Source organism: Chanodichthys erythropterus, chromosome 6 (genome assembly GCF_024489055.1).
Source record: "Chanodichthys erythropterus isolate Z2021 chromosome 6, ASM2448905v1, whole genome shotgun sequence".
NCBI classification, from domain to species: domain Eukaryota; kingdom Metazoa; phylum Chordata; class Actinopteri; order Cypriniformes; family Xenocyprididae; genus Chanodichthys; species Chanodichthys erythropterus.
In genome coordinates, this window is record NC_090226.1 from 5,644,384 (window position 1) to 5,671,407 (window position 27,024).

Below are 27,024 nucleotides of genomic sequence, written 5' to 3' on the forward strand. Positions count from 1 at the left end.
CCGAGATGAAACAGTTCTCGGCGCGTACATGACCCCTGAACGGCCGCTGACGCCCTGGAACTCACATCTCCGAAAACGTCAAAACAAATTGTAAAATAGGCTCTGTTATTAAATATGAATCACATATTTCAGGTCTAAACAACTACATTCTCGTCTAAAAAAACTATTAAAACTACAGTTCGTGGTACAAGTAGTATTCTCAAAAATTACGGTGGATTTGCTCGTCCGCCATGACGGTCACTTCAAGCGGAGTGATACAAACTGTGAAAAGGTAGGAGGAGTGCAGTTATCACTGAAATATCGCACGGCTATCAGCCAATCAGATTCGAGAACCAGACAGAACTGTTGTATAAATGTTAATAAAACACAGGACACGGAGCTGCCGCTGCTTTACCATCAGAGTCTGTGTATTGTTTGAGCAGCACGCCGGCCCCCTCTCCACTCAGGTGAACGCTTCCCAAGGCAAAAGCAATCATTGGCCAGATCACCGGTGCTCAAATAGCAACAAATAGAGAACATTAATTAAGTGGTAGTTCCTGCACCATAAAGCAAAGGGAAATGATTTCAAAGATGAGATTCATATTGTTCAACACTTTTTATTTAAAGAATAGATTACATTTTTTTAAGGTCAGCATGAAAACTGACAAGAAAATTCTTAAGTAAATTTGTCTGAACTCTACAACTGAGTGACAGTGAAGTCAGACAGCTCCCGCTGCGCAACAACCTGGAACGGTACGAGCCAACATCCAATGACCGGAGCAAAAGAAAATCTGTAGTCCGTCACCATCACCCTGAAATTAACAAGATACACTTAGGCCTACTTAAAAAATCTATTTAAAAAACATAAAATACAGTTTTATGGAAGTTCAACTATTATGTTTATTGATTACCAAGATGTCTTCACTTCCTTGTCCTTTAACTTTAAAGTTTGTGATCCTGGGATTTCCTCATATGAAATATCAACTTCCCCTTAAAATATTATCATAATTTATTCATTCATATTCATTATCGATTCATAATGTATATAAATGATTGATTAATGACTCTCTTACCTAAAATTCCTGTGGAATCTTTTGGATGTTGCCAAACTGCAGGCCACAGAAAATTTTCATCTTTCTTATGAAGAATGACAACACGTATGTTCCCCATGGTAACATCCATTTCATTACTCCGCAGAATCAGAGACACGCTGTTGACAGAGTAAAGGGCTGTTCACACCATGGTCGATGACTATAACGTTAAAGATAATGGGAAAGTTTTAATAATCATTCTAATTCTATGAGAATAAGGAAGTCCACAACTATAACATACTACATACAACATACTATAGCAAAAACAACACAGAGGAATGATGTCATTGGAATCACTTGTGAAAGATTTTTTTTCCCATCTAATGAAAAATAAAAACATTGACAGCCAATCAGAATCCATTCTTCTTTAAAGAGTTTGAGCATTTATGCTGCCTTCACAAGCTATCAGAATTATCATAAATCCAAGTTTCCTAGTCGGAAATGGGACATGAACACCTCTCAAGTTGTATTTACTACTGCAGGGAAACTCACGAAATCATTTTAATAGGCCTACTCGAGTTCCAGAGATGGGCGGGCCAAAAACTTTACCTTCCTCCTCTCCTCACTTCCTTTAATATCCTTCCCTTGTGGGTCAAAATGACCCAAAGCCCTAAATTATACCTTTTTTTTTTTTGTCAAGAAAGCTTATATCATTTCATTTTTATAATAGTTTTACTATTTTTAATGCAAATTTTTGGAGTATATATATATATATATATATATATATATATATATATATATATATATATAATAAAAATAAATAAATAATATAATTTAACCAGTATAATGGGGCTAAAGGCACACCCTAAAAAAAATTTTTGCTTTTCACTACTCTCAAAGCAGTGGTGGACAGTAACTAAGTATTTTTACTTTGTTACTGTACTTACATTTTTCAAGTATCTGTACTTCACTCGAGTAGACTATTTTTAATTTGAGCAACTTTTACTTCACTACATTCCAACGCATAAGATCGTACTTTTTACTCCACGACATTTCATAAAACATATCGTTATTCCTTATTTTAAAATGAATACATCGTCACATGCTCAGAGACACAAAAGCAGTGTCCGATTCGTGCACAAACTGATTCTTTTCAATCATCCTGTTAAATCGGTTCACAAATCACATCAACAATTCATTCGCGAATTGGACTGATCGTATAGACCTTATAGCAGGTATGCATGTGACATCACCGTCGACCGTTACGACTGCAGTCACGCCCACTGAGTGGCACAATTTGCACAAAGACTGAGTGGCAGCATTGGTTTTCAGCGCGAATGTCCCGAAAAACACACAAAACACATCCATAACGGGAAAGAGCTTTGTTATTGACTGTACAGATAGCTTTGACACAAAACCTGAGGTATATATTTAAAGAGTGCCGAAAGCTACAGAAAAAAAAAGAAGTAAATGGATCACTGCAATTCACAGAAACAGCTGGACTCCAGATAGAGAAACATGGATTTGCAGTTATCATTTTATGTCAAAATGTTGGATTTTGAGGTAAAATCATACCGTATATATTGTATTGTTATATATGTTGACAACTCATCAATTAAATATTTTCCATCTTATATTCTGCAATTGGGTGTTTTTCAATAAACAACACAAACAAAAACTATACTATAAAACTATATGTTTTAGGGCTGGACAATATGACGATATAACATTGATATAAGTGATTACGCGGATTTAAACCTACCTATATTGTAGTTATATCAAATATTCACAGGCAGATTTTCTATATGTAACGTTATTTCCCCGGCGTCAAATCAGGCACATATAAATGTCAGGAAACATGACTCATGACTGCATGTCAATATCCATGGATTAGGTTAATTTGACAAGTTGTAAGAAACACTTTTGAGCCCAACCTTTAGTGTAATCGCCGGGGGAAACCGGAGCGCAGCGCTGAAAAGGGGCGGGGCTACAACTCACTGATTCAATGATCCGTTCAGAGCGAGTCTCCACTCTCCAGTGAATGAATTTACAAGTCTGACTGAAAATTAGGCAAGAATTGGGGATCCTCTGAGTGCGTGCGCGACTGATGGTGAAAAGTAAGTCAGCCTACTAATGTTGAATTTTAGGATTAATTATTGTAACTGAAAATCATATTTAGGTCATAACTGTCCGCTGTTTCAAATCACATTTTAAAACTAACATGGCGATTCAAATAACAGTTGTATTGATTACATCGGTACGACACTAGGAGGCGACAACTGACTGCTAAAATGTATTTAACATTGAATGATTCATTCAAAAACTGATTCATCCAGTAATGAAACAAGTGAAATAGTTATGAGTCATTAAATCATTTATTCAAACCCATTTTTTAAATTAAATATTTTTAAATAGACTGTAGCAATTAATATTTTATCCTCTAGTAAATAATTATACACAATTTTGTTTAGTTGTCTATTCAGAATCATTGGAGAATCACGATTTCTATTTGAAATAAACAAATAAAAATCTTGGTTCTCATTTTATCCTGAATCGTGCAACTCTAACACAAATTAAAATAACACATGCACATTCATCTTCCCTGCTGCTGCAGATTTTTTTTTTTTTTTTTTTTTTAAAGGTGCCCTTGATTCAAAAATTGAATTTACCTCGGCATAGTTAAATAACTATAATAATAAATAAGAGTTCAGTACATGGAAAAGACATACAGTGAGTCTCAAACTCCATTGTTTCCTCCTTCTTTTATAAATCTCATTTGTTTAAAAGACTTCCGGAAAACACTCGGATTTCAACATAACACCGACTGTTACGTAACCCCAATATTTGCATATGCCAGTGTTCAAATGCATTACACAAGGACAGCCAGTAACGTCTGGATCTGCACAGATGAATCATCAGACTAGGTAAGCAAGAACAACAGCGAAAAATGACAGATGGAGCAATAATAACTGACATGATCCATGATATCATGATATTTTTAGTGATATTTGTAAATTGTCTTTCTAAATGTTTCGTTAGCATGTTGCTAATGTAGGCTACTGTTGGTTAAAGTTACACCATTTATTACTGTATTCACGGAGACAAGAGCGTCGCTATTTTCATTTTTAAACACTTGCAGTCTGTATAATTCATAAACACAACTTCATTCTTTATAAATCTCTCCAACAGTGTAGCATTAGCCGTTAGCCACGGAGCACAGCCTCAAACTCACTCAAAATAAAACGTTGACATCCAAATATATACTTTACTCACATAATTCGAAGCATGCATGCAGCATGCATGACGAACATCTTGTAAAGATCCATTTGAGGGTTATATTAGTTGTGTGAACTTTGTAAATGCGCTGTAATATAGTCAACAACTCATGTGGCAGGGAACACGCTCGCTCTTAAAGGGGCGGCGTCAGTGAAAATCAGTGCATTGTTAATGATGCCCCAAAATAGGCAGTTAAAAAAATTAATAAAAAAAAAACTATGGGGTATTTTGAGCTGAAACTTCACAGACACATTCAGGAGACACCTTAGACTTATATTACATCTTTTAAAAACATGTTCAAGGGGACCTTTAAATATTATGTATTTAGCCCTATATGTTTCATTGGTTTTTATATTGTTTGTCAAACATTACATATTAGCCTATGTATCTGCATCCTCTAATCTTCCATCCATGCTGAATAGTGCTGGCTATTTGACAATTCATAATTATTCATAATTATTTTTTTTTGAGCAATAGGATTATATAAAATATAGACAATTAAATTATATAAGTGGCCTATATAAAATTACAAAATAAACATTCATCAATCAGTACTTTTTTTACTCAAGTACATTGTTACGTACGCTGCGCTATGTAATTGTTTTTTTTTTTTTTCATGTCGCTGCATATGTGTGCATGTCTGTACTCCATTTCAGGTGTGACTTCTGATTGGACGATCCGTCCGTCAATCTGCTGGCGTAAGGGTCTGACGTCAGGGATCGCGCTACCAATCGCTGGTTACGGAGCGGTTTGTGAGCAGCTTAATACTTCAATGGCGGCAGCCAGTACCGTCGCAAGGGCTGTGCCAAGTGTGCGACCGCACAGGGCCTCGCGCCTCTAGAGGGCCTCGCTCCTGGCCTGCATTTTATGTAGTTTATGTCTATTTTTTTATTAGTTTTCCACCAAACATCGATAATAAATAAAATTCCTCTGTCTCGCAATTATGTATAATTAAGGCCACATGAAAAGAAATCTGCAAATAATTATTAATTTTCAAATTTCGATATTACGTTCTGCATGCTCGCACCACTATGAGCTGCTCACTCTGTGAGGAAAAAATGTCGGGTGCTGCACGAGAGCGCGACCGATTTCGTAAACACGAGTCAGGGTGGCGAGAAACGGAAACGAATTAAAAAGAAAGATGTCGCGGTGGTGGGGGAAAGGGAAAGGGAAAACTTACATGATAAGCAAATAGGCGTAGGCTATGCATTTATAGCCTGCTATGAAAAGAAAGTTGATCAAAGACTAGCTGCGTCACTTTCAGTTTTCATCTTGAACTCTTGTCACGGATTGTGAGTGAATGCGATAATCCTTTCCTCTTTACTACTGTACAGAACGAAATAAACATGAATGAAAATAAAAAAATATGTTGAAAGATACAGTAGTTTACCGAACGTCAGTTCAATCAGTGTTGCAAACAATGTCACGTAACATTATACCTCAGAAAAGCCATTCATTGACCATTAACTTAGCAAGAAAAATAACAAAACTTAATTATGTAAGTAAGCATAAGTAACTTTATTATTATACAGTTTACTTAAACTGGGTGCTCGTCTGTGTGTAATCCATCAAGCGCATCGTTTTCATTTAATTCTGGAGACTGAACTCGCGCTCTGCTGCCACACTGGAGCGCGCTCACCACCTACTGGACAGGGGTGGGAATTACAAGCTTACATACAAACTACATAATCTGTCAAAATGACGGACGGACTGCAGATTTTTTTCCGTCACTGCTAAAAAAAATTCCATTAAAGACGGAAAATTTTCAGTTAACGCGATCTCTGAGATATATAAATATGTATTATATATGACGTCACACTACCGCCGGTGACGCTCCACGACCGCGGTGGCGCGGTTGTCATGCCTACCGTCACAGCCCTAGCCAATGGACTATATGCACGGAGCGTTCTTTAGAACTTCCGCATTAATATAAGCCAGCTCGAAAACTTCCGGTGAGATGTCATTTGCTGGTGTGTTGAGTATCAGTAGTGTAATACTTAGTTTATAATCAGAATATAGTCACTTAAATAGTGTGGCACAGCATTAATTTAGTTATTCAAACGTAAGACAGCATAAAAAAATAAAAATAAAGACGTACCTCAATGTTCCTCCTCGGCTAAATTCAATTCGACCATTAGTTTTCACACTTTTATGTGGAAAAAAAGCTTCAAAATTTAAATATTTATTGTGCACTTTAGTTAGATTAACTGAATAAAATGTGTGTTTTCACAAGTGTGCTGAAATCATTGATCTTGCACTGCACTGACTGACAGCTGCTGTGATTACAAAGGGAGAGCACGGTGCTCGCTTTCTGTGTAATTCACAATAAAAGTTATTGTTTTTCATAAGATTTTGTGAGTATTTCATACTTCACATTGACAAAATGTATTTTAAACCTAGTTATTTTATAATGTTTAATATTTAGTCAAAAACGAAGTGAAAAACGTTTAGAGGAAATGGCTGATATGTGCGCAAATAAATGCTACTTTGCCGCCACCTGCTGGTTAAAGTGCTAATTACTGTCTTTTTTATTTTTAAATAAGTGTTTTCTATCAAATGTTAAATTTCCTACATTTTTAAACGTTCGGTTTTACAATGGGGACAATCTCAGAAGGATGAACAAATAATGTTTGTGGTCATCACATTAAAAATAACATTTGAAGTGCTGGGGAAAAAATGTGTGTGCGTGTCTAATTACAGACACAACGTTTTTAAACGGTCCTAATAGCTTCGTCTTTATTGCAATCAATAAAAGCGGTTTATTGGTAAATTAGGTAAATGTGATAACTGCATTAAAATATAAATACAACATTAAAAAGTCAACCATAGATGGTTTTGTGTCGATGTACAACGACTACAGAATGAACAGCTAACAGTTCACCGGAAGTGTTCGAGCTGGCTTAACAACAACCAGGAAGTAACCCGTGCATATAGTCCATACTGCGACTACAAGCAACACAACCTACATCACTGAGGCTAACCAGGCCACCGGGTTGCAACAAGATGAAGTTCAAGGTGAGGCATAAATTCAACAAGTGGCCGGGGTGACTAAAATATATAATCCGGCATACAAGGGTGAGCGATGTGCTGGTAGACACGATTAAACAGTAGAAATGTGTCAACTGATAACGATTTAATAGGCTGTTTTAGACTCTAGTGATGCAAACTACTCAACTTTCTATGAAATTTCGCCGTTTTGAATTTAAATTATGCCATAATGATTCATGTAAATCATAAATTAATGTGACAAGAAACGTTTTCGTTTTCACTATTGGATGAATAAGAGTGAATGTTTGCACATTTTAAAATAAAATATTTTTAAATGATTACCTCATAACTACAATTAGACCTAGATCTTATTTTACCATTCTTATTTAGGCTAGTTATTATTCCCTAAGATCGCTTTTAATTATTGTTGTTGTTGTTGTTGTTATCATTATGCCATATAGGCTAGATCGCACAATAGCCTACTACCACACACGTCAAGATTGTATACAGAGTTTTACTCACTCCATTTTAAATTCTAATTGCAGCATCTGAAATAGGTCAAACCACTTTTTTACAGATGCGCGAAAGTTGGATTCGTTACTATAGCAATACCCGCACACATGCACGCAAATCAATTGCAGAGAGGGCCTCGCAAGTCAACTTCGCACAGGGCCTCGCACCCCCCTTGCGACGGCCCTGGTGCTATTTTTGTATGTTTTGTTTGGTTAGACAGTGTGGTTTAGTTATAGCGTCTTGAATATTGAAGATGTTTCTTTCTGCATTTTTCTTTTGTTAGTTAGTTTAGTTCTTTAACTTTAGTTAGTTTTTTTTTTTTGGTTATATTCAGTTCTTTGATTTAAGCTCCACTCTCTCACTCATTCCTCTCCTCCAGACCTTTTGCTGTTTGTTCATTCTTGTTACGTTGTATATATTGTTAATATCTACTTTATTACTTTATTATTATATTACTTCACTTATATTTACTGAAATTAAAACTTTGCAGTGAAACTGCTGGTTTGTCTGTTTTTTTTTTCCTTTTGCCATCCTGTTACTGCCATTTATACACCCATGCCACTGTTTTGTTATGTCTGATAATATTCCTAGACAAACTACATCTAATTAACGAGGGACGTAACATACATTAAAAATCAAGTACTTTCATTCGAGTAAAATTGAAAAGGAGGACTAAATACTTTCACTTGAGTAATATTTTATGATACGTATCTGTACTTTTACTCAGGTACTTGATTTGTGTACTTCGTCCACCACTGTCTCAAAGTGTATGATTTCAGAAAAATATCTACGTTTGTATTGAACATTGATTGAGCAACAGATTTTGTGTGAAAATAAATCATAAAAGTGGTTAATTTTGTTTAAAAATCGTATAAATATATGAGGTGGCGAGGGAGGCATTTTACCTCATGGGGTAAAAGGCACACATTATTGATACAAAAAACTAAAATAATGTTTTTAATAATGTCTAGGTTAATACTCTTTATAGTTTGTAGTTTGTTTTATGGTTTGTTTTTGGTGTGACTGGCCCTTAACTGATAAATTAATTCTACCTCAATATCACCAAAAATAAAGGAGTTAAAAAGTTTTAAAAGGAGCTATAAACTATTTTGTATTAACATTATGTAAATTCTCAAATTAACATTGAACACAATATGTATTTTTTATAGTTGTGTAGCATATTACTCATGGTGGTCTTGATCCCATGGAACTTGATCCCATGAAAACTTCACAGTGTCCTGTCCATCAAAGTAGGAAATCTCACTAGTGCTGAGCAGCAGATGATGCGTTTTGTAACGAACTGCAATCTGACTGAAGCCGTTCTCTGAATCAAGCTGCCCGTTCATAGAAAACTCTGCAGAGTATATACAAACATCACAGTGAGATTGTGCTTAAACAGAAAAGAAAAAATAAAAGCAATGGAATAATACTGTTCATTCAACTAAACTGTACTAGAACACGCTGGATATCTGACCTGATACGTCATTTTGTAGGAGTCTGACTTTCTGAGCAAGAGGAACATCGTAACAAAGTGGCTTAGCATTACCAGAAGATTTCAAAATCCTAATGCTCTTCACTGAAGTACCAAAAGAGAAAGAAGAAATGAAAATAGTGAAATATGATGTCAGATGAAAAGCAGATGCACTATACAAGATAAAACTAATACATAAATAAAACCCACATACATGGAGAGGTTGTCACAGGTTTCTGAGTTGTACTTGGTAATGGTGCCATGGCTAAATGTGAGTAAAAATTTGGCATTGAAATAAGATCATGAAAGGAAATAAGGAAATATAATCATGAAAAATCACATGCAGTCACTATATACATACAAAAATGCAAAATATAAACATTTTCTAAGCATCTTTTTTTCCAGCATTATTCTCATATCTGTTTTACAGAGGACAAGTTAGAAAATATAGCCTGGAACCTAAAACTTGACTGATATACTGAATAGGAAAATGTAATATAAAAAAAAAAACATTGTTATGGTTATAGAGTCTAGTTTTCATTTTCTTTCCTGGTGTCCTCTATATAAGACATATCATAAAATATTAATAAGAAAAATTCAGACTTATACAATGTAATGATTTAAAAAAAAAAATCTATGGGTCTCAGGAGGCTATAATGAAAGTAAATTGAATTAGGACTAAGTTTGCGTAGGGATTTCAGTGTCACATTTAAAGCAGTCATAGAAAGGGAAATGATATACAGTACCTCCTCCTCCCTCTATAACATCGACATCATCATCCAGTTCTGTAAGATATTTGAAAGGTTTTTCATTGCAATTTAAAATAACTTTTTTTTCTGTTTTTGTCATGATTAGTTTTTATTGTGTTGCTCTGTTCCTGTTTGCCTGTGTATTGAGTTATTTTGAGTTTTGTTTTATTAAAAGTATTGCTGCACATAGATCCTGACTTTCCTATCATTGCCTGCAACCAATACTAACAGTTTTAATAGATTTTAAAATGTAATTTATTCCTTTGATGAAAGCTGAATTTTCAGAATCATTACTTTAGTCTTCAGTGTCACATGATCCTTCAGAAATCATTCTAATATGATGATGTTGCATGGAAATTAGATCATGAAAGGAAATATGGAAATATAATCATGAAAAATCACATGCAGGCACTAGATACATACAAAAATGCAAAATACAAACATTTTCTAAACATCTTTTTTTCCAACATATCTGTTTTACAGAGTACAAGTTATAGAAAATATAGCCTGGAACCTAAAAATTGACTGATACACTGAACAGGAAAATGTAATATTAAAAAAACATTGTTTTGGTTATAGAGTCTAGTTTTCATTTTCTTTCCTGGTGTCCTCTACGTAGGACATATCATAAAATATTAATAAGAAAAAATTCAGACTTATACAATGTAATGATTTAAAAAAAAATCTATGGGTCTCAGGAGGCTATAATGAAAGTAAATTGAATTAGGACTAAGTTTGCGTAGGGATTTCAGTGTCACATTAAAAGCAGTCATAGAAAGGGAAATGATATACAGTACCTCCTCCTCGCTCCATAAGACCATCATCATCCAGTTCTGTAAGATATTTAAAAGGTTTTTCATTGCAATTTAAAATAACTTTTTTTTTTTCTGTTTTTGGCATGGTTAGGTTCTGTTTTGAGTTAGTTTTTATTGTGTTGCTCTCTTCCTGTTTGCCTGTGTATTGAGTTATTTTGAGTTTTGTTTTATTAAAAGTATTGCTGCACATAGATCCTGACTTTCCTATCATTCCCTGCAACCAACACTAAATGTAATTTATTTATGTGATGTCAAAGCTGAATTTTCAGAATCATTACTTTAGTCTTCAGTGTCACATGATCCTTCAGAAATCATTCTAATATGATGATGTTGCATGGAAATAAGATCATGAAAGGAAATATGGAAATATAATCATGAAAAATCACATGCAGGCACTAGATACATACAAAAATGCAAAATATAAACATTTTCTAAACATCTTTTTTTCCAACATATCTGTTTTACAGAGGACAAGTTATAGAAAATATAGCCTGGAACCTAAAAATTGACTGATATACTGAATAGGAAAATGTAATATTAATTTTTTTTTCTTTTCTTTTTTTCGGTTATAGAGTCTAGTTTTCATTTTCCTTCCTGGTGTCCTCTACATAAGACATATCATAAAATATTAATAAGAAACAAATCAGACTTATACAATGTAATGATTTAAAAAAAAATCTATGGGTCTCAGGAGGCTATAATGAAAGTAAATTGAATTAGGAATAAGTTTGCGTAGGGATTTCAGTGTCACATTAAAAACAGTCATAGAAAGGGAAATGATATACAGTACCTCCTCCTTGTCCCATACTAACGCCATCACAATCCGATTCTGTAAGATATTTAAAATGATTTTCATTACAATTTTTCATTGCAAACATTTTTCTGTTTTTGTCACGATTAGGTTCTGTTTTCAGTTAGTTTTTATTGTGTTGCTCTGTTCCTGTCTGCCTGTGTATTGAGTTATTTTGAGTTTTGTTTTATTAAAAGTATTGCTGCACATAGATCCTGACTTTCCTATCATTGCCTGCAACCAACACTAAAAGTTTTAATAGATTTTAAAATGTAATTCATTCTTGTGATCAAAGTTGAACTATACTATAAATGGTATCTAAATATATTTTTTAAATATAGAGATAGTATATTAAAAGCACATTTTAGTTTCATGGTGTCTCAAAATATCACATTTCAGTACACTTAGATGTTCTTAAGATTATCTTAAGTACTACTAAAGAAGAATTTTTAGTATATTAAGTACAAAATTAGTGTGCGAAAATAGAGCACTTTAAGTATATTATAGAAATTTACTTTTGTTTTGTTTTTCACCTGGGTCACTGGCAAAATATCATGGTGTGAAGATTATTCTCATAAAACAATTACATATCCAACAGCTCTTTTTCTTTATTTTATCTTACTTGATGATGTTGGTTGGGTATGCATATTTGGTTTCTTTCCCTCTCTGGGTTTGTGGGCAACCTGGATTTGCTGATCCTGTGGTTTGGTGACCACCATTGATGTAAGCGGTGTGACAAATTTGTATTTCAGAGAAAGATCAAGGGCTTTTTTCTTTGCATCATCTTTTTCCTGGCCTTGTAGAGTCACTCTGACATACAGAAAAATCCACAAATGAATATTCAGTAATACTATGTTTCACACATACAGAGATAAAAGAAGTACAGAATGTATATTTACTCTTTCTCCAGTAGCTGCTTTACTGTAAGGAAGGCCCATAATCTTTCAGTAAAGTTCTCCTGTCCAGGTTTGTTACTGTTTAGTTTCTGTATAAGTACACTAATATGATATACCATCTTAGTTTTTTTTCTGAAACAGAGAAAATTAAGGTCAGAAGTTTAAATTTTCATGGTCTAGTGCAGGGCTATTCAGTTGGCGGCCCGCGGGCCACATGCGGCCCCGAAGCAACCTCCAAGTGGCCCAGCCTGTGGTCCCGCCAAAAACGTGCATTCATACGTAAATTCATACCACGTGGTCTAGCAACACACAAACAATGCAGAGCGTGCTGGTAGTAGCCTAGATTACTATCAATATGACTTTCTCAACAGTGAAACGTAAAATTGTCAATGAAATCCAGTGAAGGAGGGATAGGCGGAATTGCGCTGAACAACACACAACAGAAGCGTTCTCTCGCGTGCGCACGATCAGTTCTCCTCACGCCTGAATAGTCAAATACACATGCACACAGACGTCTAAATATCCATCGTATAGAATATCTCAAGTGAATACAGTCGGTTATGGCTTAAGTGGACGTAAACAGGTGGGTAATAACTGAATATGCGTCAGTTACGTCCATGCATTCAGCAGCCCAATTAAATACCTGTCTGTCATTAATGTTAATCAAACAACAAAAGATTTTATATAAATGTGGGCTATATGTTAAATAAACCTACTGTATCTGAAAAAAAGGTTATATTGAATTTACTACTGTTTTGTAATTTGCTTTTTTGTTCTTTTATATAGCCTTACACAATAAATTTCTCATATTAGCCCATACTCAAATTGTCCACCTCTTGCCCACCTGTACGTATACCAGCTGATATACAATGTAGTCTTGATTTGGGTGGTCAATCTGCATTTAAAAGTTTGAAAGGGTTTTAAATCTTCTAAATCAAGTAAATGACTCAAAATAAAGTAATTTAAGTATAACAAAGTCAACTTTAATCATATAAAATGTAATTTACCGACAACAAAATTGTGGCCAGTGAAAATGCTGAGTGACTAGTAATTTTGGAAAACCACTAGCCACTGTGGCTGGTGAACGAAAAAGTTAATGTCAAGCCCTGATTGCATCTTACAACCAGAGCTGGGCAAACTGATCAAAGTTAAAAAGAGAAACAATGAATAAACCTTATGTTTTTCAATAAATTTGTTTGTGTTGGTTTTAAAATGTGTCGTTACAAGCTGCATCACCACTGAAATGACTGGCCCAGCTAACTGTCTTGGTTTGAAAATCTGGCCCAACTGAATTTATAATTGAATAGCCCTGGTCTAGTGCAAGGTTCCTAAAATCTGGATGTAGAGGGCCACTGCCCTGCAGAGTTTAGTTCCAGCCCTAATCAAACACACCTGAACAAGATAATCAAGGTCTTCAGAGATACTAGAAAATTACTAGAAAATGTTTTTTCAGGGTCTGAACTAAACTCTACAGGACAGTGGACCTCCAGGGCTGGATTTGAGGAACCCTGATCTAATGTGATGAACACCTCTAGAGGTTTAAAAGGAATAATGCACACAAAAAGTGACAATGCCTGTCATTATTTATTATTTGTTTTTTTCCATTGAACACAAAAGGAGAATTTTTAAGAATGTTCATGTCATGGTTATGAGTGAATAACAACCTAAAAATTATAATAGCTTACAAGTTGGAAAGACATGAACATGAGTAAATTATTACAGAATTTGTGGAGAAACTACTCCCTTTAAATGTTAGTCTGTAAGGCAGGGATGGGCAACATCAGTCCTGGAGTGTAGTATATGCAGTGAACGGTTCTGTCCAGGACACCCCCATATAGTTCGTGTAGTTGGTATGACCCACTGGTGTATGGCATATTGCCAACTTGGCGAGTTAAGTTCATGGCATGCTAGTAAAGAAGCTCAGCGTTATAAATCCTGTGCGTACGTGTCTTAATGTTAACTAAAGTTTAACAAAGACCACAACATGGTGTCAGAAGCCACTGTATCCGCTGAATCACACGGCGCACATCAAGTAGTGACTGAAGATCACCGCGGAGCGGGCGAACAGTGACGAGCAGCAGCACTGCCAGATTATTCTAGCGAGCCCTACGTACTAAAGAGATGGACAAAATGGAAATGCTTCATCCGCCGCCACCTTTGTCTCTGATGGGGAACTTGGCTGAAAATTGGCATAAGTGGGAACAAAGATTTAATTTGTATCTTACTGCCTCAGCTCTAGTGGACAAATCTGAGACGAGACAGATCGCTGTGCTGCTGCACTGCATAGGAGAAGAGGCGCTAGACATTTATAACTCGCTCGAGATCGAATACGAGGATCCACAGCGTAAAAAATTATCAGAGGTCCTCGCAGCACTGCGAAAATACTGTTCTGAGAAAGAATACCGTTTTTGACCGACATCAGTTCTGGGCCCACACATTCTCTGAACAAGCAGGCATAGACAAATTCGTCACGGAGCTAAGAAACAAAGAATTCGGAGAAACTGAAGATCTCATGATACGAAACAAAATAGTATTCAGCATAACTGACTCAGGGCTTCGTGAACGATTGCTGTCCAGTGTTGGGGAAAGTTACTTTTAAAAGTAATGCATTACAATATTGCGTTACTTCGTTACTTTTTATGAAAAGTAATGCATTACATTACTTTTGCGTTACTTTTTCACAAAAAAAGTTACATTACTTTTTATTTACATTATTTTATTTACATTATTTTTACATTATTTTATTTACATTTACATTACATTACTTTTGCGTTACTTTTTCACAAAAAAGTTATATTTTTGGCAAAAAGGCCCTTTCACACCAAAAGTGAAATGAATAAGCCTCAGGCTATAGAAAAAGCATATTTACACCTGTACAGTAGAGGGCGCAGCTCAAACAAACCTTTCTCATCTAAAGTATTTTTTGCTTAGTATGGTTGAATTAGGTATATTGAAGATCAGCAGCAAAGACATTGGTTAATAATTGAAATTAAATACATAAAGTATATTTGTGTAATTTATTTTAGCTAATTATTACAGGTTTGCAAAAATTCTGAGATTGCATTTCACTGTTTTTATTCATTTTGAGGAATACTGAATGTTTTCATGCAAGTGAGATGAGTAAATGCATGTTCACATTTAGTCTAAAACTACAATAACCATCATGTTCACACAGCGCACACAACACCCTCTGCACTTTATTTCTCTCAACATGGGGACAGGAGAGCTGTCAGTCAATACATGTGAAAAAGTAACTTGCGTTACATATTTGAAAAAGTAACTTAAATATTTTGTTGTAAATTGAAAAAGTAATGCATTACTTTACTAGTTACTTGAAAAAGTAATCTGATTACGTAACTCAAGTTACTTGTAATGCGTTACCCCCAACACTGTTGCTGTCCATATCTGATTTGACACTTTCAAAAGCCATTGATATGTGCAGAGCTAAAGAAGTCACAAGGGCACAAGTTACAGCTATGACAACATCATCAGAAACACAATTTGTGCATGCCATTACAAAAAAGGGACAGCAGCCTAAATGGAAATCAAACAAACCAGCAGTGCACAAACAAATGGCAGCGCCAACTAGAGGACATTAAAAAAAATTGTGGCAAATGCGGACGCATTCACATGCCAAGACAGTGCCCTGCCTATAATGAAGTGTGTAAAAAATGTGGCAAAAAGAACCACTTTGCACTTGTGTGCAAATCGAAAGCCAAAATGGACATGCTTGACATAGATACTGAGATATCTGGGATAGACACACTGTTTGTAGGTACTTTAGTTCACTCAAACACATCAGACACAGGCTGGCACACAAATCTGCGTATGGCAGGCACAGTTGTCACCTTCAAGCTCGACACGGGCGCTGAAGCAAACATCATTCCAAAGAGAATCGTTGATCAGCTTCAGGTTCCTGTGAACATCCAAAAGTCAAACACAGTGCTTGTGTCGTATGGAGGCACCCGCATCAAACTAGAAGGTGTTGTTAGCTCCACGTGCAGGCTAAAAATAAAACAACCGACATGATGTTATTTGTGACTACAGCATCAGATATAGCCCTACTTGGGAGACAGGCATGTGTGCAGTTGGACCTCATAAGAAAAGTAGATGCCCTCATACCATCATCGCCAACCACTAAATCTGAGCTCCTCACCCGCTATGCATCAGTGTTTCAAGGTTTGGGCCAGTTTCCAGGATTGCACCATATTCATACCGACCCTTCCGTTCCTCCGGTAATACACAGCTGCAGGAAGATACTGGATGCTGATCAGACACTGGATGAATTGGAAAAAAGGGGTGTCATAAGCAAAGTCTCTAAACCTACTGCATGGGTTAGCAGTCTGTGCATCACAGAAAAGAAAAACGGCACACTGAGAGTCTGCCTGGACCCCAGAGACATAAACAGGGCCATACTCCACCAGCACTACAACATTCCCACCCTGGAGGACATACAGAGTAAGTTAGCTGGCAAAAAGTTGTTCACCATCCTGGATGAGAAGGACGGCTATTGGCAGATTCAACTAGACGAGGAGTCAGCAGATCTCTGTGCTTTCAACACGCCGTGGGGGAGGTATCGTTTTCATTGCATGCCTTTTGGCATAAAGTCAGCGAGCAAGGTATTTCAACGCTTGAACTCAGAGAGCTTTGGGGACATTGAAGGTGTTTTCATGGTGGCCGATGACATGATCATAGCGGCATCCACCAAAGCAGAGCATGATGCCATCCTAGAGAAAGTGATGAACAGAGTGGTGAGTCTAAACGTGAAATTCAACAAAGACAAGTTGCAGTATATGGTCAATGAGGTAACTTACCTTGGCCACGTTATCACCGCAGAGGGAGTGAAGCCTGATGAGTCCAAGGTTTCAGCGATATTGCAATTTCCCCCTCCCACTGACAGAAAAGCCCTTCAACATCTGCTAGGTATGACATGCTATCTGTCGCAATGTTCCCAATGAAGCCACCCTCACTGCACCGCTCAGGCTGTTGCTAAGGAAAGATATAGACTGGCAGTGGCATCCTGAACAGCAGTCAGCACTTGAAAAACTCAGAACAGCCATTGCAAATGCACCTGTTCTAGGGCATTTTGACCCAAAGGAGCCTATAGAAGTGCAGGCAGATGCCTCAAAAGATGGCTTTCGGGGCTGCTCTAATGCAGAAACGGCAACCGATTGCATATGCTTCGAAAGGACCAGGCCAGGACTCACTGAAGCTGTATGTCACATGGTGAAAGCCTGTAGTTGCTGTGAAGAGAGTTGTCCTAAAAATCAAAAGGAGCCACTTATCTCACATCCAGTTCCAGAGGGACACTGGCAGAAAATAGCCACTGACATTTTTGACTTTCATTTCTCCTGATTGTGGACTATTTCTCTAAATATCCAGAAATATCTAGAAGTCCTACAGCTGTCAGACAAAACATCAGGCTCACTGATAGCACAATTCAAGGCGGTGTTTGCAAGACATGGTGTGCCTGAGATCCTGATTGCAGATCATGTACCCTTTGCCAGTGCTGAAATGGCTCGATTTGCTCATTACTGGGGTTTCAACATCACACACTCCAGTCCAAACTTCCCTCAGTCCAACGGCATGGCAGAGCAAGCCATAAAAACCGTCACAACTATGCTGAAAGCTGCTGCTCAGTCTGGCACTGACCCTCACCTAGTTTTATTGACTCTCCACGACACTCCTGTCACTGGTCTCAAATACTCTCCAGCCCAGATCCTTATGGGTAGAGTCTTACGTTCCACTTTACCAGCCAGCAAAGCTGTTCTGCAACCTTCTATACCTAAACACATCCAGGAAGCGCTGCAGCATCTTCAATCACAGCAAAAGAGATGGTATAATAGAACAGCAGCTCCACTTCCAGCCTTAAAGGGAGGACAGAGAGTATATATGAGAATCAAAAACACATGGAAACCAGCTACAGTTGTCAGTATCCGAGATGAGCCCCGCTCATACGATGTTGTCACATCATCGGGCACAATCTACCGCAGGAACAGACGCCACCTCAGGCCTGACAGGTCAATCAAACATGACTCACAACCTGACTGTTCCATGTACACTGACAATGACTTGTGCAATGACACTGTTCCAAAAGCTGCCCCAACTGAGCTACCTCAAGATGTGGAAAGGAGTGTGAGAGGTCCGGAATGCACAAGAGCTCGACGTATCGTCAGACAACCGGCACGGTTTAAAGATTATGTGCTTACTTAAGTATGATAGACTAGTGTTTATATTGCTTGTTCATAGCAAATGTTTATTTTATACACTGGTGATATTTACAGCATACTATACTTGCTTTATGCCTAATTAATACTTTGTTTAAAGCTTAAATGTGGTTAAAGTTAAAATCGTTTATTACTGTATTCACGGAGACAAGAGAGTCGTCGCTATTTTCCTTTTTAAACACTTGCAGTCTGTATAATGCATAAACACAACTTCATTCTTTATAAATCTCTCCAACAGTGTAGCATTAGCCCGTTAGCCACGGAGCACTGCCTCAAATTCATTCAGAATCAATGTAAACATCAAAATAAACACTGTACTTACGCGATTAGACATGCTCCATGACGAACACTTTGTAAAGATCCATTTTCAGGGTTATGTTGTTTAAGGCAAGCGTGAGCTCTTGGGGTGTGGAGCACCAGATTTAAAGGGCCACACGCCCTGAATTGGCTCGTTTCTACTTATGCCCCAAAAGTTAAAAAAATGAATTAAAAAAAATCTATGAGGTATTTTGAGCTGAAACTTCACAGACACATTCAGGGGACACCTTAGACTTATATTACATCTTTTAAAAAAAGTTCTAGGGCACCTTTAATGTTAACTAAAGTTTAACAAAGACCACAACATGGAGTGCCGCTGTCCTGCAGCAACCCTGATTTAAAAAAAAACACTGTTTACATTAACTTTAGACAAGACTGGTAACTGATATCTGTGTTTATAAAGTTTCCACCTCAATAAAAAAAGCTACGAGAGAGTGCATACAGGCACATCTGCTTCAAAATACAACATTAAAAAGCTATCTTTGTGAGCAAAAGTGTCGCCCTCACCTTGTGGTGGCTTGGAATTCAAAGGGGAATCAAATATGTTTGTTTAGACGTAGGACGGATGGCCAGATATTTTGGATATGTATCCGATTTATAACCACATTTGGAAGTGGCTCAGATCAGATATGAAAAAACTCGTGCAGAATTTTGAGTTTGCAAGTGTGCAACAAATTCTGATCTGTGTCAGATGTGAGTAAAAAATCTGATTTTTTTAGTGCCAGTGTAAAAGTAGCCTTAGTAATCCTGAAAACATTGAGTAGCTTGTTCAGGTTTGATCAGGGTTGGAGCTAAACTCTGCAAGACAGTGGCACTTCAGGACCGACGTTGCCCATCCCTGCTGTAAGGGGTAATAATAATAATAATAATAATAATAATGGATTTTATTTAACGGCACCTTTCATAACACCCAATGACCTTACAAGCAAACAAAACAGTAATATAAAAAAATAACAAAAAGAATCCAATTAGCATCACAGAATACAACAACATAACAGCACACATGCATCATAGACACAGTAGAACACAATACAGTCTAATAAAAGTAGGTCATAAAAAGTAAAGTGGTTATCTTACCACTAATGCAGTGACTTCAGTGGTAAAACTGTCCAAACTGCTATCAATGATACGACCAGCCACCATAATCTCAGAACCGCTGTAGTACTGGCTGAAAGTGGTTCGGGTTGAATCAGCCACTCCTTGGTAGCTAAGCTGGACATCAGTCAAGAGCGGAGTGGCCACTTCCTTGTAGAAGTCCTACCAGAATAAAATTGTTCCTGTATTTATCCTTGCATTTACACAATTTAAGTTTAGTGTATGTTTAACACTGGCAACAGCAAATGGCACATCGGGAAATGACCCAAGCTGGAATCAAACCCAAGTCGCTACCCTAGAAAGAGTTCTTTTTTCAAATCTGACCTGCAGTTGTTGATCAGCATCAGAATCCTCATAGATCCTGCGAGCAACACCGTTATTTCCCTGTGACAACTTCTTCAGGAGCTCAAAGTTGACATCAAACCCAAAACCCAAACAGTATAAAGGACATTTTTCATCAATGGCCTTTTTCACATTTTTCTGAATCTTCACTGGGTCTGTCTCACCTTTTCACAAAAAAAAGAAAGATGGTTTTAGGCGATGAATAAAAGTGGACATCTTACTGCTAAATGGATTTTTTTTTCAGGATATTTTAGTGTAGGCTATAGGATCATTGTACGCATACATCCTTTTTCTTTTCTTTTTTTGTGCTGTGTTGGGGACTTCATTTGCAATGCAGTAAATACTGTAGGTAGAGTATGCACAGTATTTAACCCTAAACTATCAAAATACAAGTGTGCATGCATGAGTGAATCAGTTGTTTTGTGCCTCTATTGGGCTCTCCATCAGTCAATAGGATCAGGATGGATGCAGATCCCTCTTGATGGTGTTTGTTGATCATGTCCACAGCTTTTAGCACTGCAGCATTTATGTCTGTGTCTGAAAGGAAAGAAATGTTACAAATAAAGGTCATTTAGTTAAACTAGGGAGATCATAAGTCTGGAATATTTTAGATCAGTTTTAGTTGCTTTACAGCTATGCTAATATTGAAATCGTGTCAGTTGGGCCATCATTTTCTTTTTAGGGATTTTTTTTTCTCTAAAATGCTTTAGTTCAATTGGCTGATGGTGAATACTTTACATCCTTCACTCTTAATCCTCTTCACAAACGTCTTTGCTTCTTCCACATTTCCTTTAGTAGCTTTGAGAAGTTCAGGTTTCCAGGTTTTAATTTTATCGCTAAATGTAATCAATCCGAAGTGGTCATCCTCTGCAAGGTCACTTAAAATCTTCAGCATTGCCAAATGAGTCTAAAACATAATGATTCCAATTTATGAAGCCATAACTATATGAAAAATAAAAATAATTTATTCTAGGATTCAACAATTTACCAAGTAAAACACAAAAGGAGAAATTACTAAAAAAGAAGTTCACCTGCTCCATTTTTATGCCTGACATGGAGCCACTCCGGTCAATGATAAACACCACATTTTTGGAATTGTACTTAATATTTGTAGGTGCAAAGCAGTGAACAAAGTAGCCTTCTGATGCCTGAAAAGAGGATAAGTCTTAAGTGGGGGTGAGACTAATGTGAGAGTTCTTACTAAAAATGAAAAATGGTCATTTTGTTGCTGTAAATTGCTGTCAGTATGAACACTTTCCAGTTGTCATCATCAACATGTGAGTTTAAATTTAAATAACTAAGTTCACAACATACCTTCAGATCACCAGCTTCAATTTTTCTCTCAACATCATACATAATGATCAGGCTGCCGTTCAGACCATTTTCACTACAATCATCACACTTTGTTTGCTGATCACGAGTTGGGTAGAACTTCACCATTGCCTTAGATTGCAAAACGGCAGAAGTTTTCACAATATATTTCATCATATTAACATTTTCAAGCAAGAAGTTGCTTTTTTTATCATTTTCATTTCCATATTTATTTCTTACATCTTTTTCTGCTTTGGTGGTTTTGACAGCTTTAGTCAGATCCTTAGTGTTCAAACCACCTTTGACCTCCAAGAAAGAAATTCCTGGATTCTCATGGATGTGTACGTCAATCTAAACAAAATAAATATTTAAATTTTGCTTTCTTTTTCATTATAATGAATAAAAATCATCTACAAATCTTCATTATAACAGTCTTGATTTGTTTGTTTTTCATACCTTGAAATCTGCCACCGGCTGCATCGGTTGGGCATTGATGAATAACTCATATTTGCCATGGCGACGCTTTAGCAGTTCTTCATAGGTCAACTCAAAGGTTACTTTACTGAGAGCAGCTACTGTCACTGATGTTTTAAAGTCTTCAAAAGTCCTTCCAACAGCACTAAAATAGAAATAGAATATTTAATAATCCCAAAATAAATGGAATGTTATTTAATGCTAAATATATCTTATTTATATTTTTTGTCTACATTTATCCATTTGGCAGATGCTTTTAACCAAAGTGACTTGCATTGCAATGAAAGAAGGCCTATAATTTTTTTTTTTTTTTTTTTTTAAATCAGTCCATGCATTTCCTGGGAATCTTCAGCTAGTGCCATGCTCTACCATTTGAGCTACAGGAATCATCTTCTTTTTAAAATACCAAGTACCTGACCAGTCCAGCACTTTCTCCTCGAGATCCTGCTTGACAGTATTCCTGCTGAGCTTCCTCTTTTTCCTTCACAACTCCATCATATATCTTCCCATCTATGGTCCTAATGTAGAAATGCCAGTAATCAGCAATGAAAATCAGGAACTGGGGTCATTAGACAAACGGTAGTAGCTAAAATACGTGCTCTACATTGTTAATAGTTTAATTTACATTAGGTAAGTCTAGCTGTTCATATCTTAATAGTATAAGAGTTAAAGAGAAAGTTTTACTATTGTTTGAATATTTTAAAGCTTTTGGTGTTACGGCTGGTGGTGTAGAGATGAGGCAGATAACGGATTTCCACAAACATATAAGACTTTAATATAACCAAAGGCAGAGTACACCAAACAAGCATCTAACATAAACAGAGAACGGACGAGGAGTGAAGGGAGTGAGTGCAATATATGGGGAGTGCTGACAATAGAGTCCAGGTGCAGGTGATGAGTGACGATGAGGAGCTGACGAGGGAAGTGAGTGCAGGTGTGGAGAACAGGAGGATCTTGGGAAATAGAGTCCAGGGGAACACGGGATCTGTAACAGTACCTCCCCCTCCCGGTAGGCGCGTCCTCGCGCCGTAGATGTAACAACCGGGAGGGGGGCGGGCGCCCTGGAGACCTCAAACCGGAGCAGGGGGAGGAGTAGACTGGAGTGGAGGTCTCCAGGGCAGGCTCAAAAGCCATGGCGGGTCAGGAGCCGTGGGCAGCCATGGCGGGTCAGGAGCCGTGGGCGGCCATGGCGGGTCAGGAGCCGTGGGCGGCCATGGCGGGTCAGGAGCCGTGGGCGGCCATGGCGGGTCAGGAGCCGTGGGCGGCCATGGCGGGTCAGGAGCCGTGGGCGGCCATGGCGGGTCAGGAGCCGTGGGCGGCCATGGCGGGTCAGGAGCCGTGGGCGGCCATGGCGGGTCAGGAGCCGTGGGCGGCCATGGCGGGTCAGGAGCCGTGGGCGGCCATGGCGGGTCAGGAGCCGTGGGCGGCCATGGCGGGTCAGGGGCCGTGGGCGGCCATGGAGGGTCAGGGGCCGAGGGCGGCCATGGAGGGTCAGGGGCCGAAGCCATAGAGCAGTTGAGCCCAGGCGGCGCTGAAGGACTGGCGGGAGATGGCGGAACCAGCGGCTCCGCCGACCGAAGCGCAGCCGGGGCTCCAGAAGGCCGCAGTTGAACACAGACGACAGACAACAAAGTGAACACCAGGGGGAGTGAGGAAGCCAACTGGAAACGAGGGACGGAGGGACGGAGCGGAGACGGAGGAGTGCAGTCCAGAGGGGAGGGCAGGCTGACGAGGGACCAAGGTGTGAACGGGGGCAGGATGGAGACTTGTGAGGCTGGAGGACTGATGGGCCATGGTGGAGACGAGGGAGGTTGGAGCCAGAGTGTAGGTAATCGCCCAGAGGTCCGAGGTGGAGATCTGGGCGAGGGGGCTTGAGGTGGAGGTGCCGTGTAAACACAAATGGATGGAGGTGGGAGAGGGAGGCAGGGAGGGAAAATAGTCTTTGCAAAGTACATAATTGGAGCAGAGGGCTCGGCGGCGGCGGCTGGAGCAGAGGGCTCGGCGGCGGCGGCGGCTGGAGCGGCAGGCTCGGCGGCGGCGGAGACTGGAGCGGCAGGCTCGGCGGAGACTGGAGAACTTGGCTCGGCGGAGACTGGAGAACTAGGCTCAGTGAAAAAGTCAATAAGCCATACGGCATCTTCTGGCGGCTCGCACAGGGTTGGAGCGGGCTCTATGGAGACTGGAGCGGGCTCTGGAGATACTGGAGCGGGCTCTGGAGATACTGGAGCAGCTTGTTTCCTCCTCCTCCGCCTTCGGGACCCAGTAGAGAAGTGTGGGTTCCGTGTGGGGCAGGCAGAGCGTTTGCTGGAGGGGTATGCGGAGGAAGACGGAGATTGTCTGACTGGCCCGGCCAGCCGTGTTTCTGGATGGACTAGAGATAGACACCCATCCTGAACCCAATCAACTACGAATTTGGAGTCATTTAACCATAAAATGGAATTTATAGTTTCGCTCAAGGAGAATCGGTAATCGGGTTCACCAAAACGGATGGTGTCATCCTCTAGTCCATCCAGAAACAGAGAGATCAAACATGCTTCAGGCCAGTCAGACAAGGAAGCAAGCTCAACGAACTCCTCCACATACCTCTCCAGCGAACGACCTACCTGCAGGAGCCCGATTAGGCGATCGCCGGATGACAGGGTGAGAGGCGTTGGAGGAGCTGGAGCCAGGGAGCCGGGGAAAGTCTCCATCCCTTTTTTGTGGAAATCCAAAGTTTGGGTCCGTTCTTCTGTTACGGCTGGTGGTGTAGAGATGAGGCAGATAACGGATTTCCACAAACATATAAGACTTTAATATAACCAAAGGCAGAGTACACCAAACAAGCATCTAACATAAACAGAGAACGGACGAGGAGTGAAGGGAGTGAGTGCAATATATGGGGAGTGCTGACAATAGAGTCCAGGTGCAGGTGATGAGTGACGATGAGGAGCTGACGAGGGAAGTGAGTGCAGGTGTGGAGAACAGGAGGATCTTGGGAAATAGAGTCCAGGGGAACACGGGATCTGTAACATTTGGATTTTGTTTTGGTATTTACTTACATTTTAAACTGGCTGATGAATGCATTCTTGGGTATCTTGACCTCAAAACGGACCTCTTGAGATTCATTTAACTTGTTTTTCACACGGCTTGTGATGACCGTGGTAGCGTAGCGGCTGGTGATCTTTGAGTTAATGTGGAAGCTGGAAACATCTATATCTTGTTTCTGTATTAAAGTGAACAAGTATCAGTGCTCTCATGCCAGGCTTATAGGACAGATTGATATTGTTGTTGATGGTGCCAGCTAATACAGCAAAAACACTCAAACAGATGTCAAACGTATTGACTTTAGAAAACAAAACAACCCCAAACACACTAATGTGGACTTTCTCCTCAAACATGATCAGTTATTTACACAGTATTTTGAGCCCCTTGCGAAAGCGGATCAAATTCAATGCAATACTGAGATTTTGAATGTGGAATTAAATTATGAACAAATTATCACTGAACTTTTTAAACAGATTTGTAATGTCCAAGGGTGTATTCAATTTGATTTGTTCCATTTTTTGCTTACCTCTCTTATAAGTAACTTAAATATTTAATATAATTTTTATATATATAATTTATTCTTTATTCTATATATTAAATTCTTTATAATTTAATATATACTAGTGAAGAATAACAGCTTGTAAAAAAGAGAAATAAAGTATTTCCCCCATATACACTTTTTGTTTGTAACCCTTTGATTTACCTTGTTAGCAGCCAAGTTGACACAAGTGAACAGAAGGCCAAACAAAGTTACTCTCAGTGCAGCTTTGTCCATGGTGATCTGAGAAGAAATGGAAAAGAACACCAAACAGACCACTGTAATGAAGCCACTATTGGTTATCAAAGGCAGGACACAGACACTGCCCCTTTTAAAAATGCCCTTATATGGTAGAAACTGATACATGTAAAGCAGAATAAGCAACTATAAGCAATATACTTATAAATACGAAATAGAGAGAGAGAGAGAGAGAGAGAGAGAGAATTTTTGAATTTTAAAAATACATTTTATTTGCAAACTGCACAATAACAATACAAGTAGCATTAAGATTACATTTTAACACCAAATAGAACTACAACAAAATATTGAAAATCAATACATCATCAATAATTTCAAAAAGGACTTACAAAGGCTCTTTTTTAAATTTATGAAGATTGCCATTTTTGCTGGAGCCAGTAAAAAATTACACAACGGACATTCATGAAAACGTTTCCATAAAAATGTAAAACCTCCATTGAAAACGCTCCATCAAAACATCGAAATAAATTTTGTTAAATAATAAATAATGGTCTTAAGCTTGTACAATACATAAATACAGAAGCTGAATCAAGTTCAGATACAGAATCAGATACATGTTAGGATGCACAAAGTTGATGCAAAGCTTGATTAATACACTCGTACATAACTTTTCAAAGCTGCCGTCACCGTCACTGTGTTTATTTTGCTGCATAAAATGGACCTTGCTCTTTTGTTAAAGGTCAGATGTTGGCACACTTTCATTTACAAAGTTTGCAAGATACAAAAACAACTCAGTTCTCACCTGGAGGTCTGGGATCCTCTCCTCCCTCTTTGGGTTTGTCGGCAACTTCCACTTCATCTTCCTGTGGCTTAGTGACGACCATAGAGGTGAGGGGGGTGACAAACTGGTATTTCAGAGAGAGTTTGAGAGCTTCTTTCTCTTCATCCTCTTTCTCTTGTCCTTTAAGAAGCACCCTGAGACAGAAAGA

The 27,024-nt window shown here is 38.3% G+C and overlaps 1 protein-coding gene across 1 annotated transcript in view; it reads right to left on the reverse strand.

The window, feature by feature from the left end:
• Positions 1-497: 497 nt before the first annotated feature.
• Positions 498-27,024, reverse strand: part of LOC137021846 (inter-alpha-trypsin inhibitor heavy chain H3-like) — a 29,830-nt gene continuing 3,303 nt past the window's right edge. Inside the window, exons 3-29 of the mRNA XM_067388825.1 lie at positions 26,838-27,010; positions 26,003-26,080; positions 25,314-25,477; positions 22,689-22,793; positions 22,258-22,420; positions 22,042-22,152; positions 21,805-21,933; positions 21,522-21,638; positions 21,229-21,397; positions 20,917-21,027; positions 20,473-20,654; positions 20,131-20,310; positions 17,357-17,497; positions 16,836-16,950; positions 16,665-16,785; positions 16,357-16,424; positions 12,512-12,668; positions 12,235-12,422; positions 11,613-11,651; positions 10,805-10,840; positions 10,005-10,043; positions 9,473-9,523; positions 9,262-9,363; positions 8,973-9,141; positions 1,053-1,189; positions 891-969; positions 498-791 (exon numbers count right to left, since the gene is read on the reverse strand). Of these exons, the coding sequence (XP_067244926.1) occupies positions 677-791; positions 891-969; positions 1,053-1,189; positions 8,973-9,141; positions 9,262-9,363; positions 9,473-9,523; positions 10,005-10,043; positions 10,805-10,840; positions 11,613-11,651; positions 12,235-12,422; positions 12,512-12,668; positions 16,357-16,424; positions 16,665-16,785; positions 16,836-16,950; positions 17,357-17,497; positions 20,131-20,310; positions 20,473-20,654; positions 20,917-21,027; positions 21,229-21,397; positions 21,522-21,638; positions 21,805-21,933; positions 22,042-22,152; positions 22,258-22,420; positions 22,689-22,793; positions 25,314-25,477; positions 26,003-26,080; positions 26,838-26,894 (3,123 nt within the window). The 5' untranslated portion in view covers positions 26,895-27,010 and the 3' untranslated portion in view covers positions 498-676. The remainder of the gene's footprint in view (positions 792-890; positions 970-1,052; positions 1,190-8,972; positions 9,142-9,261; positions 9,364-9,472; positions 9,524-10,004; positions 10,044-10,804; positions 10,841-11,612; positions 11,652-12,234; positions 12,423-12,511; positions 12,669-16,356; positions 16,425-16,664; positions 16,786-16,835; positions 16,951-17,356; positions 17,498-20,130; positions 20,311-20,472; positions 20,655-20,916; positions 21,028-21,228; positions 21,398-21,521; positions 21,639-21,804; positions 21,934-22,041; positions 22,153-22,257; positions 22,421-22,688; positions 22,794-25,313; positions 25,478-26,002; positions 26,081-26,837; positions 27,011-27,024) is intronic.